This window comes from Saccopteryx bilineata, chromosome 6, assembly GCF_036850765.1.
Source record: "Saccopteryx bilineata isolate mSacBil1 chromosome 6, mSacBil1_pri_phased_curated, whole genome shotgun sequence".
Lineage (NCBI taxonomy): Eukaryota > Metazoa > Chordata > Mammalia > Chiroptera > Emballonuridae > Saccopteryx > Saccopteryx bilineata.
Window position 1 is genome coordinate 200,246,041 of NC_089495.1, and position 16,775 is coordinate 200,262,815.

The 16,775-nt window shown below is 53.4% G+C and overlaps 1 protein-coding gene and 1 non-coding gene across 2 annotated transcripts in view; both read left to right on the forward strand.

Annotated features, from left to right (window-relative positions):
* The first annotated feature begins 7,266 nt into the window (after nt 1-7,266).
* Nucleotides 7,267-7,342, forward strand: TRNAA-AGC (transfer RNA alanine (anticodon AGC)). The gene has a single exon. It is a non-coding gene; the product is annotated as a tRNA-Ala (tRNA).
* A 4,480-nt stretch (nt 7,343-11,822) lies between these two features.
* The window catches only part of LOC136309546 (protein-glutamine gamma-glutamyltransferase 2), a 31,543-nt gene continuing 26,590 nt past the window's right edge, over nt 11,823-16,775 (forward strand). Inside the window, exons 1-3 of the mRNA XM_066237865.1 lie at nt 11,823-11,851; nt 12,687-12,772; nt 15,592-15,771. Of these exons, the coding sequence (XP_066093962.1) occupies nt 11,838-11,851; nt 12,687-12,772; nt 15,592-15,771 (280 nt within the window). The 5' untranslated portion in view covers nt 11,823-11,837. The remainder of the gene's footprint in view (nt 11,852-12,686; nt 12,773-15,591; nt 15,772-16,775) is intronic.

The window sequence follows — 16,775 nt, forward strand, 5'->3', positions numbered from 1 at the left end:
GTAGTCATAGCCCTTGGAACAGAATAAAAAAAACAGTGTGCAATTGGCCTGATCAAGGAACTCAACATCTTTGTGCGTCCTGTCCCCTCCTGGACTATGCCCTGCCCCTGGAGCCCTCGGGATAGCCAGCACTGGTGGGGCTGGGGTGGGTCCCAAGCATAGGCTAGGCTTAAGCTCCTCCCACATCCCAGCAGCTCTGGCCCACAGTCCCACCCTCCTCACTAATGTGAAGCACCTACTATGCATCAGGTGCTTCCTCTCCTTGCTGGTGCTCACACAGCTGCCAACCCATATAATTGCCACAGGAAATTGCAGAGTGGGAGCTGCTTTCTCAGTGAGGAGACTGAGCCTCAGACAGAGGGGTGGCCCGTTCTGCATGGGAGGGCCTGTGGCTATTCGAAAGCTTGGGCACTGTGAAGGCATGGGAACGGAGCCCAGGCCTCTGACTCCGAGTCCGGTGCTTGGTCTGTGACACCAGCCCTGACCTGAGAATGCCAGGTGGGGCCATTGGGGACCTGATCCAAGAGGAGCCCATTGGGATGAGAAAGTGGGAAAGGAGCCCTGGCCGGTTGGCTCAGTGGTAGAGCGTCGGCCTGGCGTGTGGGAGTCCCGGGTTCGATTCCCGGCCACGGCACACAGGAGAGGCGCCCATCTACTTCTCCACCCCTCCTCCTCTCCTTCCTCTTTGTCTCTCTCTTTCTTCCCCTTCCGCAGCCGAGGCTCCATTGGAGCAAAAGATGGCCCGGGCGCTGGGGATGGTTCCTTGGCCTCCGCCCCAGGTGCTAGAGTGGCTCTGGTCACGACAGAGCAACGCCCCTGAGGGGCAGAGCATCGCCCCCAGGTGGGCGTGCCAGGTGGATCCCGGTAGGGCGCATGCGGGAGTCTGTCTGACTGCCTCCCCGTTTCCAGCTTCAGAAAAAAGAAAAAGAAAAAAGTGGGAAAGGATTAGAGAGGGTCAATCCAAACCCAGCCAGCTGCTGGCTTCTCCTCCCTGGGACAGGCGTCCCCACCGGTCAGTGGCATGGCTAAACCAACTGATGTCCAAGGCCCTCTGAGCTCTGTACTCCGATGCCCTGACCCAGCCTTGCCAATGACAGCAAGTCCTACCCTGAGCTGCACAGAGCCTTAGGCCACCTGCACAGGGCGTTTCTATGAGTGGAACCATGACCAGGACCACCGTTCTGCTCCCAGCCCTACCCAGGTCCCACACCTATTCCAGGCACCTCCCGTCAGACCCAAATTCTATGGGAAAAGAGTCCGGAGGCCCCTGTCCTACCCATGAGCCTTCCCCCTGCAATGCCTGGGCTTCGCAAGAGCCTCAGCTGCTGATGCAGCCGCTCGGCCGCCCCCTCTTTGCAGGACCAGGGCTCTGAAAGACAGCGCGGGGAGCCCGCGGGTTGTCATCTCGGACTTCATCACCCACACTCTCCGGGGACCTGGCTTCCCTGAGGCTGGGTGAGGGAGGAAGGGAGCACTCCCTGACTGGAGTGCAGTCAAAGCCTCCAGGGCCCCCCAAAGCCCTGAGGGGGCCCTGGGGACAGTCACGCTGATGCACTTAGAACTTGCTGCTTTGCACAGAAAAGCATCACAAAATGAGCCGATGGATGTATGTTCTATATAAATACTGGCAGGGGTCTTCAAACTTTTTATAAAAACCGCCCACTTTTGCAGTGCTGGTCAACTTGGTCCCTACCGTGCAACCAAACAGCGCTGCGATTGGCCCACCATGAAAGCTGGACCGCCCACTAGTGGCCCGGGCTATGGAATCACACTGACACAGGATCAAAGCCTGGCTCTGCCACGGATTCACAGTGTGGCTTCAGGCTGTTTCTCAACCTCTCTGTGCCTCCACATCCTTATCTGTTGAGTGAGGATGATGTAATGCTTGTGGCCACGGTCAGGCAGATTCACAGTGGATTCGGGCAGATGGTAGAGGAACAGTGGAACCAGAAAGCACTGGGCCATCTCCATTTATCAGAGGCTCACAGAGTCGGATGAGCAAATAAACAAAAGCAAAACGCTTTCCACAGGGGAGGGCTGGGATCAGGAACACCGCCCCTGGGGTCACGGTGACTGGTGGCGGCTAAGGGAATCAGGGATCCACACCTCGCAGTGGTGGGGGAGCGATCTGGGAGAACTGCCACGGAGGGAAAGCACCCGTTGCTTTTCACAGAGACACCAGGTGGCTTTGTGTCACGTGCCCACACACTGATCCTGCAACCTGCTTGCAGTCTGGAAACCAGCCAGCAAGCCTAACACAGGTGTTTTCCCAACAGATGATACAATGTCTACTCTCAGGACCAACGTGTAAGTTCAGTGAAAACAGTGCATATAAAATACTGAGCTGCTCCTGGCACCCTGCAACCCTCATAGCCGACTTCACTCCAGGTCAGAAACCTTTACGTGCTTTGTTATTTACTCCTCAACCTTCTCAGCTTGTTTCCCTCATTTTACAGGGATCACTGCAGAGCTGGGACTTGAATCCAGGCTGCCTGCCTGCCTGCCTGCATCAGAGCACAGCCTAGCCCAGAGGAGGCCCGATTTCCACCCAATCTGTCCCAGGATGCACGGGGCAGAGGCCTCCACACAAGCCCTGACGACCGCCGTGGAGTGGGGAGGTTTGATTGGGGCCAGCTCCCCACCCTTCAGGTTCCTCTGCGCTGCAGCTGCTCTTGCTTGCCTAGGATGCCGGCCAGCTCATCCCTCGGCCTCCAGCCAAGCCCAGAAGAACAGAATGTTGATAGGATCTAAGGAGGAGGAGCTGAGGGGGGAGGGGGAGGGCCAGGCAGGGAAGCACGTGCACCGTGAGGCCAAGCTGGGTCAGCTCACTCTCCTGGCCTCCCCGGTGCCCTCCGCCATAGGCCTGGGGACAGACACCAAAACGCACACCGGGGAAACCATGTTCTGTTTCAGGAGCCGAAGTCCAAAGGGTCCCATTAAAAGCAGAAGCAATGGAAAAAAAAGAAACCCCCTTAAAAGTGGTGTGCCCAGCCTTGAGAACACAGGATCTATAAAGACAAGCAACACGATGCATCTCATAGACCCAAAGTTAAGCTAAGGGAGCAGACACAAAAAGACTGTTGTCAACACGGTGCTACTCACACGAAGTTCACGAACAGGCATATCTCATCTGTGTGTCAGACGTCAGGACTGTTTTCCCAGGCGGGCAGGAAAGATCAGACTAGAATAGTTTTAATTTTCTTCCTCTGGATGCTGGGTAGACTGGCACATTCAGCCTATAAAAATGTGCAGAAAAAAAAAAAAATATATATATATATATAGAGAGAGAGAGAGAGAGAGACACACACATGTATGTGTATATATATATATATATATATGTCATCTTATGTATGAATATTCTACTTCAATAAAATTTACAAAAAATTCTGTACCCAAAGCTTCTAAAATTAAGTCCAAAGGGGCGACAAAGAAGGGGGACTCAGCTCCAGATTTCTCTCCATTTCTCCTTCTGGAGACTGGACACCAGTGGGGTTAGGCCTCCAGGGATGGGCGAGGTCTAAACAGGACGCTGCGCATGTAAACACAAGGCTGTAACAGACTCGGGTCTCACTGGCTGTGAACAGTGCGCGGCGCAGCGGTCAGCAGTGAATATGCTGAACGGATGAACGTAAAGCTGGGTTTCGTGCTCTCAGCTGATCCTCAGAACAGGCCGTAGGGATGATCGTCCCGCTTTCCAAAGGGGAACCCGAAGTTCAGAGACGTTGCACGGCTCACTCGACGTCACCCAGCAAGTTGATGGCAGAGCAGGAATTAGAATCCAGTTGGCTCTCAATCATGGCGTCCCACAGAAAGGCCTAAAAAGCGGAAGGAAGGACTTGGTCCTCAGACCCTGGACAATGGAAATAGCAAGTGTTTCCCTGTCAGCGTCAGTACTGCAGAGGTCTGGGAAAGCCAGAGCTGGAAGGCTGAGCTCCTTAACATAGTTATCACGTGACCCAGCAATTCCACTCTTAAGGATACACAGCTGTGTTAGGCTTACTCACTGGTTTCCTGGCTGCAAGCACTTTGCATGATTAGTGTGTGAGCACGTGAAAGAAAGACACGAGTGTGTCTCTAGGAAAAGCTAGGGGTGCCTGACGAGGCGGTGGCGCAGTGGATAGAGCGTCTGACTGGGATGTGGAGGACCCTGTTTCGAGACCCCGAGGTCACCAGCTTGAGTGCGGGCTCATCTGGTTTGAGCAAAAAGCTTACCAGCTTGGACCCAAGGTCGCCGGCTCAAGCAAGGGGTTACTTCATCTGCTGTAGCCCCATGGTCAAGGCACATATGAGAAAGCAATCAATGAACAACTAAAGCAGGGGTCCCCAAACTTTTTACACAGGGGGTCAGTTCACTGTCCCTCACACCATTGGAGGGCCAGACTATTAAAAAAACTATGAACAAATCCCTATGCACACTGCACATAAAAAAAACAAAACGGGAACAAATACCAGTATTTAAATGGGAACTATGCTCCTCTCACTGACCAGCAATGAAAGAGGTGCCCCTTCCAGAAGTGCGGCAGGGGCCGGATAAATGGCCTTAGGGGGCCGTATGTGGCCCGCGGGCCGTAGTTTGGGGACCCCTGAACTGAATTGTTGCAATGAAAAACTGATGACTGCATCTCATCTCTCTCCATTTCTGTCTGTCCCTATCTGTTTCTCTCTCTGACTCTGTAAAAATAAATAAAAATAAAAAAGGAAAGCTAGGGGTGTTTTCTCTCTCCCTCTGTAGCAATTGTCCCTGATCGCCTCCCCGCACCCCACCACGGGGGTGCGGTTCCCTGACTCCCTCAGCCACCGCCACCTTGAGGGGCAGTGTTCCCTATCCCTAAGCTTTCTGGCTCCACAGTTCCTCTGCCGTCCGCCCGAATCCAATGTGAACCAGCCTGGCCTCAGCCACCGGTCTGACAACGATAACACCCAGGAGAAGGGAGACCGTGTGACCACGCAAAAAACTTGTACATGAATGTTCATAGCAGCATTGCTCATAACAGCCAAAAAGTGGAAACAACCCCAAAGTCCATCAACTGATGAATGTTTAAATAAAATGTAGTTATATCTATACATGAAATATTATCCAGCAATGAAAGTGAGTGAAGTACCAACACATGCTACAACATGGATGAACCTGGAAACATCATACTCCGGGAGAGAAGCCAGTCACCAAAGACCACATCTTGTATACCTCCATTCATACGAAATGTCCAGAATAGGCAAATATATGGAGACAGGAGGTCGCCGGTGTGAAGGGAGATGTGCCAGGAGGGCCTGGGGCGCCGGACAGTGCGGCCAACACGACCGTCCTGAGAGCCAGGGCGCCCGGCATCCTCTGGACGCCTCACCTGCCTTACCTTGCTGGGCCCTCACCTCGTGCTGAGGCCGGAGCTGGCATTCCCTTCTCCGCACCCTCGGTGAGGAAACTGAGGCCCAGAGAGGCTCCATGACAGCTCCCAGGTCCCACAGCTAGAAATAGTGGAGCCAGGACACCAAGCCGGCGGGCAGGGCCCACAGCATTTGCCCCGAGCCTCCTGCTCTGTGGTTGACTGTCCCCCGACGTGGACTTATGAACTTGGAGGGTCTGCTTGGACAAGGAAGTCAGCGAAGGAGCCCCTTCAGCAAGCTGATGTGGGAGCGCCTAAGGACGGCGAGTCCGGCCAGGGAAGGGCGGGGGATGGGGCCAGAGGTGGTAAGGACCAGGCAGGGGTGTTTCCTAGGAAGCTGAGGATCCGGGCCCCTCCTCACAGGGGCCCCTGTGCACAGAGCCAGCTGCTGACTGTTCCCAGCAGGGAGAGCCAGGTTGCCATCGCCAAGCATTTCCACGGAAGCGTTTCTGAGAAACCTCAGCAGAAAGGAATCCGAAGTGTGAGGATCTCCAGCGATTCGGACCCGATTGCATAGTCACAATTTTATATTCTTTTTCTTAAAGATGGTGCCCCCAAAGGAAAATAAAAACCATGGTGTTCTAACATGGCTGCTCACCAGATCGGGTAAACTGAGAAGCCCCCTCCACCCCCAACAAACACACACACACACACACACACACACACACACTGACAGTACACTGAGGACACAAGACAAGAAGACGTTCCTGTGCGGTGGAGAGAGGAGCGGACGTGGAAAACCATCCTTAGTATCTCCCAAGGCAGAACATTCATTGATTCCCACGAGGCAGCAAATTCTTCTGGTGGATGTTCACCCAACAGAAATGCCCCGTCGGTGGGTCCCCCGGTGACATGTGCAAGAATGTTCATAGCAGCGTTTTTCCATAGTGCCCCAGAGGTGAACAAGGCCCAAAAGTCAGACAGGAGCAGGATGGATGTTTACATTGCGGTACAGGTATAATCATTCGAAGTAACAGTATCAGAAGGAGAAATATCAGAAGGGGAAAGCACATAGTTTAATAAAAGTGCAACAATTACTTGAATCTCACAAACACATTAAGCAAAAGATGCCAGACACAGGTACACAATGAATGGTTTTACTTATCTGACGTTGAACGCCAGGCCAAACTCATCTCTGATGTTAGAAGTGTGATAGTGGTGACTGTGAGGTCGGTGGCAATGGGGGGAGGTCACAGGAGGAACCGGGTCCAGGGACTTTTGGCTGAAATTACCCACACCCATGACCGCCAAAAGAAACGGCCCAGGAGCATTTTGAAAAAATCTGTCAACCAATGAAATTTCACCAGGACATATTAACCCACCACCATCCTACCAATGCTATAAATCACCACCCCTCCCCCTCCACCCCCCACCCCCGGGCGGGAGAAGTTGCTCTGATTCTGGTGAGTGCCAGGGGGAGGAGGTTTGGCCAGGAGAGTCTGGTCTCAATGTAAAGTTTATTTAGCTGACTCTTCAGGATGCCATGGGCCCTCTCCACCTTACCCAACGATTGAGGGTGATAGGGTATGTGGAGTCTCCGGGTAATGTTAAGAGAGGTGGCAACCTGCTGGATTACTTGGGCAGTGAAGGCCGGGCTGTTGTCTGACTGGATGGTAGCCGGCAGTCCAAACCGCGGGATGATGTTTTCAACAAGAATGGAGGCAACAGTGTCTGCCGTCTCTCGAGAGGTTAGGATGTTACATCTTGATTAATATTGTACGTCAAGTTAGTAACAATTGGTTGTGAGTAAGGGTCTGAAGCAGCTTTTTCTATGAGTAAAGCAGATTTCACTGCCTGAAACAGTCAGAACTCTGCTCTCCAAAAATCCTAAACTACCCATTCCCTGGGGAGTTAAGTCTGGACACTTAAGAAATGGAAGCACTTGGCCCTGGCCGATTGGCTCAGTGGTAGAGCGTCGGCCTAGCATGCGGGAGTCCCGGGTTCGATTCCCGGCCAGGGCACACAGGAGAAGCGCCCATCTGCTTCTCCACCCCACCCCACCCCACCCCCTCCTTCCTCTCTGTCTCTCTCTTCCCCTCCTATAGCCGAGGCTCCATTGGAGCAAGTTTGCCCGGGCGCTGAGGATGGCTCTGTGGCCTCTGCCTCAGGTGCTAGAATGGCTCTCATTGTGGCAGAGCAACGCCCCAGATGGGCAGAGCATCGCTCCCTGGTGTGCCCGGTCGGATCCCAGTCGGGCGCGTGCGGGAGTTTGTCTGACTGCCTCCCCATTTCCAAATTCAGAAAAATACAAAAAAATAAAAAAAGAAATGGAAGCACTTAATAGTGACAACAATAATGGAATCAACTTATTCTCTTTGCAAGGAGCTTCCTTTCGGAGACTTTGAGTCCACACAGCCAATAAGAGGGGTCCAGAGTTGGAACCTCGAGCCATTGGACTCTGTGGCAGCCCATACACCACCAGCTCACCGCCGAGGACACCACACAAGCCTCGTGTTCCATCCCACTGCCCGGTACGATGCAATTCCCATTTGCAAATTAAATAAGAGCAGCCTTCTACATTTAGAAATGGAGGACAGCCATATATATAGGGCCAGTATTTACTTTTCTAGAGAGTTTGGAGCACCCAGCTCTGCCCTGACTTGCTGAGCGGCCTAGAGAAAACTGTTTGCCCAGGTCTCTGAGGCTCAGCAGAGGGTCTTCCTACTCCTGGGGTTGTCAAAGGTGTGACTGGAGAGTAAGCCGGCCTCAGACCTTGTTGATGGAGGAAACAGGCTTGTGAGAGGCCCCAGCGCCACACCTCGGCTCCTGGTCCTGCCCCAGGCAAATGGCACCACAAATTGATAGCCAAGGCTCTGAGCCGGACTAATCCCCAGAGGTTGGCCCAGGATTGGACCTCTCTCTCCTCTCTCTTTTTCTATTATTCACTCAACAAACATTTATTGAGCAGCCGCTGAAGCACACACCCTGGTTCTCAGACAAGCAGATTTTGACAGTGTCCCATGGTGCTTGCCCTAAGTGGGCTCCGGGAGGAGGTGCCTTTTGGGTGGGGCTTAAAGCCCCAGTGAAATTCTGCTGGGTGAAGAGGGGTGGACATTCCAGGTAGGGACCACAGCTTAGGAAACTCCTGAAGGTGGATAAAATTGCAGCCTGCATTTAGGGGCTAGGAGAGTGTCTGCAGACCACAGGGGACAAACGTGGGAGGTGCGATAGGAGGGTGAGTTGGGCCAGACCTGCAGCACCTCGGAAGCCACGCCCAGGAGCCCTAACTTTCCCCTGCAGGGTCTCAGTAGGGGATGGGCAAGCTCGGACCATGTGTCCAAAGGCTCCTCCTCTTTCCACCAGCCTGGGCTGTGATTGGGCTTCTGCAAAAAAAGAAACTGACGCCTCAGTGGGGTGAACTGCAGAGCTCACAGTTTATCGAGCTTCAGTGCAGAGTGGCAGCTGAGAGCCTGCGCAGGGGACAGAAACACTGAGGAGGGAGATGTATTTCTGACGATGGAGCTGAGGACACCATGAGCAAGTCAGTTTTTCCACCTGCAGAATGGACACACTGGGAGGGCCACCCTGATCAAGGGCACCGTTCTCTGCTCCCCACAACCTGGAGGTCATAGATCCTGCTTCTGACAGGCCACCAGCCACACTCCCTCTCAAGAGACGTGCAAAGTCACACCTACTTCCTGACCTTCTCTCCACTCCCCTGTTCTCACGCCTACCTCAGTCCATCCTACCTCAGGGAAGCCTGGTCCTTCCCTCGGACACGCTCATGCCAGACACTGCTCATCGGCCGTTAGTCACCAGTGGGTAGAAAATCTTCAGATGCCCTATCACAGTCCCACCCACTGACGTTCTGGCCTCTCTTCCCCTCAGCTCAGCTGTCCGGAGCCATCTCTAGCCTACAGGCCCCTCATCCTTGGGGAACTGCTCAGCTGAGCCAGGGCCTGGGAGCCCAATTATGCTGTGTGACCTCAGGCAGTTTCTCCAACCTCTCTGAACCTTAATCATTTTTCCTTCCCTTCCTTCTATTCTCCCTTCAGCTCTCTCCGACTCATCTTCCTCCCTCTCTCCTTCATGTCACAAACATTTATGGAATGTCCACTGGAACCAGACACCGTGGGTCAGAAACATAGATTGCTGTCCCTGGAGCCTCCCTTGCCAAGGGCTGGAGGACCTTGACGCAGGCCTCTGAAACGGCCACCTCTGGGGGGTGAAGGGGTGTGTATGGCAGAGTGTAGACTGACCCCTGAAGCGTGGAAGAGTCCGTGCAAGCTTTTAAACCAAGGCTAGACTCTATGCCCCACTTCCCGACTGCGTGACCTTGGGCCAGTCACTTTACCCCCTCTGAGCCCCGTTCCCTTATTTAACAAATGACAAAGATTACACTGTGAGATTTCAATGGGACATCTGCTTGGTAATGGGGTAACCTAAAAAAATTTCACCTTTGTCTCTACCTTGAGGCCTGGAAATCCTTACAAAAGTGAAGGACTGATATCTCTAATGACAGGATCCAGGCCTCCCTGTCCTTGGGTAGAAGCCTTATTTGGGAGGCAGAGAGTTCTCCCGAGCACTCCTCAAATATTCTACATTTTTTGCAACCTGCTTCACCTACACATAGAAGCCTCCCTTTTGCAGGGAGTCTTGACATTTAACATCCTTGTTAGAAAGTGTTAGGTACCATTTATTGAGCACTTATCATGTGCTCAGCATTGAAAACAGATATTATCTCTCAGTCCCAGAGGCGAGGAATCTTATTATACCCACTTTATAGTGGAGGAAACTGAGGCTCAGAGAGGTCTCATAATTTGCCCAGGGTCACACATCCAAGAATGACCTCAAGTACTGCCTGCTCTAACCATTGTACCCTCTTCCTTTACACAGAGTGGGACAAGGGTCCCCGGGTCCCCAAGCCTGAAATCCAGGTCTTTGGGCCTGGCCTGGGCTCTGCCTTCCGCCTGCCACTTCTCAGAAGCCAGTCCTGACCCCGGCTGGTCCTGTCCTGGGGTTGCTCAAGACACAGCATCACTCAGGTTGTCATGGTTCTAGGAAAGGGGGAGGAAGGAAGAGAAGGCAGCGGCTGAGTCGGGGACAGGCCGGGGCTCCGTGTCAAGCCCCACGCCTGCACCAGAAACAACCTGCTGACTGTATTCCTGTCCCCAGGGAGCTCCGGGGAGGGGGCGTGTTAAAGGAAAATCAGCACCTGGTGCAGGAGAACATGTAATTTTCAAAGGAAATAATGAACAAATGCAAAATCCATCCTTTCATTTAGGGCTGGGCTGACCCTTGGGGACCATACAGTCTGCAAAGCCTCACGGTCCCCAGGCCTCCTGTTTCTCCTTGAGTTCCTTGTCCCTTGGGGCCACATTCTGGGACACTTGGCATTTTTTGCTCCAAAACTCAAGGACCCCCAGTTACCAAGTGCTCACTCTATACTAGGTGCCCAGCCTCAGTCATTTTTTAAATTTTTTTTATTTTTATTTACTTATTTATTCATTGTTTAGATGAGAGAGAGAGAGAGAGACAGACAGACAGACAGAAAGGGGGGAGGAGCAAGAAGCATCAACTTCCATATGTGTCTTGACCAGACAAGTGCAGGATTTCAAACCTGTGACCTCAGCATTCCTTCCACGTTGACGCTTTATCCACTGCACCACTAGAGGTCAGGCCCTAGCCTCAGTCATTTTGATTGATTCTTACCCCACACCTGTAAGGAACAAATTCTTTCCCCCATTTGGCAGAGCGGGAAACTGAGGCCTGGAGAACTCAAATACCTGCCTGTGGCCACACAGCTGATCAGCGTCAGAGTGGGAATTCAAACCCAGGCTTCCTGACTGTGTTCATCGCCCTGCTCCTTCCTCTGAGCTCTCGCCAGGTCTGTTCCCTGCACTGTGTCACCCAGGAATGGAAACCGGGGCCAGTTCTGGAGCCCACGCCCATCAATATCTATGGAACTTATTCCATAAAAGGGGCTGGGGGAGGCCTGCAGGCCCCTGTCTCACTGGGGACCCTCCTTGCTCAGGACTCATGGTGGGTGTTAGGGTCATGTCCAGGACCCCCTAACAAAAGCCTCAGCTAGCCAGGTGGAACTTGATGTGACCCAGCAGAGGGCAGTTCCCGTAACTCTCCACCTGAGCAATCCTGATTAATATCTAACCTGGCCTGACCGTCGGACATCCTGCCAGTTAGTTATGCCCCACACACACACACACATACCATTTTCACTTATCTAGACATTTCGTTGCTTGGTCATTAGTCACTACATGCTCCATGGTTTCACCACTACAAGTAACAGAAGTCCCCCACCCTGGGGGGCAAGAAATACAGCCAGAGTCAGTCCTATATAGGATGAGGCTTCTCCTCCCCTCGCTGCTGAAGCTGCTAGGGTCCCAGCCCGTCTGTGTGCAGATGCACGAATAAACTTCTTCTAAGACTCATCAGGTCTTATACATTACTCCTTTGGTGACGAAACAGTAGGGAAGAAGCATAGGCATCTGGCGGACCATGCTGCCAGGATGGTAGGAGGGAGGGGTCAGAGGTTAAGTCCCTGGAAAGTTGGCTTTGTTCCTGACTGGCACACATGGGTCTGCAAGGAAGAGAGGGAAAGGGGAAGGGAGGCAAGATGGGGAGCAGGGAGGGTGAGTAATGGAAGGGGTGAGTGGATGAGTGGGTAGGTGGGTAGATAGATAGATAGATAGATAGATAGATAAATGGGTGCACGGATAGAGAGATCATAGATGGACTGAGGGATGGATGAGATGGGCAGATGATCTGGATTAGCTCCAGGAAGAGGTGTGGTGTGCCTGTCTTTGTAGGCACGTCTGCATGGCGGCATGGGTGTGTGCGCATGCGCGCTATCTCCGAGTGTCCGCATCTCTGCGTGTCTGTGGGCGCCCTCGTCGGATTTTGTTTCCATGTCTCTGTATGTCCAGGTTTGTCTGTGTACCTGTGGGAGTGTGTCTGTCTGTGTAGTCACATCTGTCTGTCTCTGACTGTATGTTTGTATCTGCATGTATTTTTCTGTCCAGGTATCTCTGTGTCCCAAGGTCTGACACTGTGGATCGAGGTGCGTCAGTGTGTCCTGATCTAATCATGTGTCCCTGTCCTTGCTGTCCCAGCTCTGCGCTCAGTCGGCTCCCCCAGGGGGAGCCCTTGCCTGACCACCACTCCTTCCCTCCCTCCTTAGAGTTCCTGCCCCAGCCAGCCAGCCCGCCCAGAGTATGGGCTCAAACTGGGCAATAGCGGCCTCACCAGGTCCCCGCCTTCGCCCCGCCCCACCCCGCCCTCCCCGCCCCGGGCCCGCCCCAAAGCGGGCTATAAGTTCCTTGCACTCAGCCTCCTCCACATTTCCAGCTGCCTGTGGTCTGCATTTGGAGGTCCTACCACCAGTCCCGTCACCAGTTTGAGGAGACAGCGCCACCATCAGATCATGGCTGAGGGTGAGTATCAGGGTCAGAGCTGCCGCCACTCAGGGGCCCCTGTGCCTCGCTGTCCCTCCGTGGTTGCCATGGTATGCCATGCAGTGGGGGTCAGGACAGGCTGGGGCTCCATCTTGGAGAGCAATGTGAGTCCTCGCTGGCTTGGGGCCTCGGTTTCCCCATCCCCAGGACAGAATCATTAACCCCTGCCTCCCTGGGTCAGATGAGGCAATGGACATAAAGGTGTGTTGTAAACTGTAAAGTACTGTGCCAGCGGGTCCATTGCTGGTGTCCTTAGTTAATCGGGCTGGGTCCCTGCTGTGTGTCACGTGCCATAAGCTGTGCAGGGGTGGCTGGCCTGGCCTCAGAACACTTAGCCAGCTGTGAGGTGTGCACTCTGCCCCTGGTAGTGCCATGCCAAACCTGGCTCACTACTTGGACCCAGGGGCCAGAGAGAAGCTTCCAGCATCCAGTGGGGTTGTGGCTGAGAGCAGGCATGTTCTGTCAGGCCCCTTCCGGCTCTCAAGCTCTGCAACCCTAGTCCTTGGCCACTTGTTGAGTTTCAGTTTCCCCTTCTATAAAACATGGGTGCTGGTGCCAGCCCTTGGCACATCTGTGAGGATGAGGAGGAGTGGAGAAGGGGCTCGATTATTTCTCTACCTGCCATCCCCACCCACCCCCGACACACACAGGCAGCGCCACCATCCTAGGGGAGTGAATTTCTACAATGAAGGATGTCCCTGCAGTGATGCTCCTGGACCCAGCATCCCGGCTGGCTCTTGGGTCAAGGCCATTTGCAAATGACCTCTGCACCCCTGCAGTCCCCCAGTCCCCAAGAAGGAGCTGTGGGGAGAAGGAAGGTGGAGAGGGACATGGGACATCCAGAGCAGGGATGAGTGGGAGGAACTATGCACCTGCCTGACCTGCGCTGTCATCTCAGGCCACCTTTGACTCTCTCTGAGACCCAGTTCCTAATGTGTGGGATCAGAAACCAACTCAGGGCTGGCTGGGATGTGCCACCAAGGTGGCCACTTGTCCCTAGTGCAGCTTCTTATCGCTGTCCCCAATGGTGGGGCTCCGTGGGACCGAGAGCTTGGAGACGCCTGTTGTGATGAGCCTCCTGCCCCATTGCCAGAGGGGCCACTTCCTACAGGAGTGCCCCTGATGGGAAGACCTCGGGTCCTTACTCAGTGCAGACATCCCATGATCCAGAGCCTAGTAGTGTTCCTGCACCTTTGGAGCCGGGCACGACTTTCAGAGAGCCTTCTTCGGACAATAGCCTGAGAGCAGGGATTGCCCATCTATCTGAGGTCTCCCAGGGACACAGCAGGGTTCTCTTTCCTGCTTAAGCAGCCACCGAAGTTCTTTCTTCCTTGTGGACGTCCCTCCTGCTGTGATTGCTAGTGGTCAGCTTCTGGATGCCCCTCCCCAGCTGGAGAATAACACAAGACTTCATGGGAGAGAGGAAGGGAGGAGCAGGGAGGATGGGAACAAACCCTGAGCTGTGAGTGACGTGGTTACTAGTGCAGGCTCCGGAGTCTACCACCCTGGCTTTGCTTCCCAAAGCGGCCATTTGCCGTGGAACCTGGGCCCCGTGGTATCTCTCTCTGTAGCCGCTGGGCACTGTGCCCCTCACCATTGGGACATTCCGTGGCAGGAGGCAGGCGACTTGAATCAATGGCCCAGTGGCAGGATTGACTTACAGAGTGACTTTGGGCGATCCCTACCCTTGGGCCTCAGTTGGCCCACATAGTCCCCAAGGGCCCCACAACTCTGAGAGTCTGCCTTGGCCACGTCCCCAATCTTGCCCTTGAGCTTGCCTAGGTTTATGAGGTTTGTGTTTGCCTGAGACTCCTACCCACCTGATCACCCTGACCCCTGCCCTTGTCTTCAGCGCCCTCTGAAAATATAAGTAGAACTTTCACATATGAAGCTCCTGCCCTGGGTTAGACCCTGGGGAAAGAGTGACCCCACATCCTCAGCTCGAACTCACGGCAGTCCTTGAGGCTTCAGCAAAGGAGGCACAGAGAGGGAAAGACACCCGTCTAGGGTCACACAGCGGGACAGCAGAACTGAAACCTAGGTCCGGAAGACTCCAGAATCCCTGCCATTTTCAACATCTTTTTTAATGGAGAATACTGCACATACATAAAGTAGAGAGAATGGTGTAATAAATGTGTATATTCTCATCAGTCTCCACCAGCACTAACCTCCTCACCCCCCTATGACGCCCTCCCCATTACGTATTTGGAGGCACTATTACTTCATCGTACATATCTCAGTATATGTCTCTATAGATTCTTCTTTAGACATAAACAAATAACAAAAATTCCTCAGTATTACCATTACTGCCTCGGTATTTAAATTTCCAGTGGTCTCATGTATGTAATAAATGTTTTTCAATAGGTTTTTTTCTCATCTAAGTAAGACTCACGCAGCACAAGGGGTTAGAATGTCCTTTAAATTCCTCTTCATCTACAGATTCTCCCTTCAACTTTCTTTCCCATTTTTTTTTCTTGCAGTTTAGTTTGCTGAGTGTAAGTGTTGATTGTGTTGGTTCTTTGTTTACCATGGTCCTTGGCTCGGTTCCTCTGTATTTCCCATCAATGGGAAATTGAAACTGAAAGGCAATACCTGGGTAATTGTACTAAATACCACCCCTGCTTTAATCAAAAGAACCCCCACCACCACCTCCATCACCACCACCAGTCACAGCAGTGTAGCTCGCGTGTACTAATCATTTATTATTCACCCGGCACTGCGCTAAGCCAAGGTGCGTGCTGGGAGTCACAGCGGCTGAGGGAGGCCACCCAGGCTCACGCCCTTCCCTGTCTCTGTAGATCTGCTTGTGGAGAGATGGGACCTGGAGCTGGAAGCCAACGGCCGTGACCACCACACGGCTGACCTGTGCCGGGAGAGGCTGGTGGTGCGGCGGGGCCAGCCCTTTCGGCTCACGCTGTACTTTGAGGGCAGAAACTATGAGGCTGGCGTGGACAGCCTCACCTTCAGTGTTGTGACTGGTAAGTACACACCCCTCCACCCTGAGCTTGTCCTGTTCTCTGATTTCATTGTTCCCTTAGAGATGATGGAAGTGGGTGGTCCATTTCTCTTTGCCCCCTGGAAACCTCCCAGTGGTCACCAGTCCCGTTTCAGGGACGAGGGCACTGATGTCTGGAAAGTTGAGAGATGTCACCCAGCTTTGTTAAATAAGTCTTTTCTCTTGGACACCTGGATTAAAAACCTGTTGTCATTAGGGTTGGGGTCAAGATCTTGTGTGTTCATTCCCACATCAAAACAACTTTCCAACTTTTATCGCTAGCTGCTTCCCAAAATCCATGGCCTCTGGGATCAAGCCCAGATCAGGTCTGGATGTTGGAGAGAACCCAGCTCACTCCAGCCCTTGGGAGGCTGCCTCTGGCTCCGGGGCTGCATGAACACCCTGGGTTCTGGTGCAGACTGGGCTACCTACCTGCTCTGTGACCTGAGGCAAGTTACTTAGCCTCTCTGAGCCTTAGTTTTATCATGTGAAAAGCAGTCATGGTGAAGTAAGAAGGGCCAGACTTAGGGGGGTGCCCTATAGACATTAGCAGCTGTTGCTGATCTTGCTCCAGGGGCTCCAGCGATGGGCAAAGGGACATTGAAGCCCCAGCCACCCTGTCTCCAGATGCGCAGTTCCCAATCCTGGGAAAGTGGCCTTGAATGCCAAATCACTTGCTTTGGTTTCTGGTGGGAACCACTCCCTTGAGTTCAGTGAAAGGCCAATTGGCTGGAACTCCAGCCCAAGGGTGAAAAGGCCAGCTTGATCTGAGGTCCCTGAGGGCAGCTGGAGCAGCAAACAGGACCTGCAGCACCTGGCCGGGGTCTGCATTTACCTGGGAAGCCGTTTGATAAGGCTTATCTGGTGCTCGCAGACTGGCAGGGATGTCCCTTCATCCCTTTCCTCCCTCCTTCCCCCTTCCTCCGGGAAGGGACACACCCACTGCCTAAGGGAACCCACACCCACACACAGCCAGCACCCAGGGGG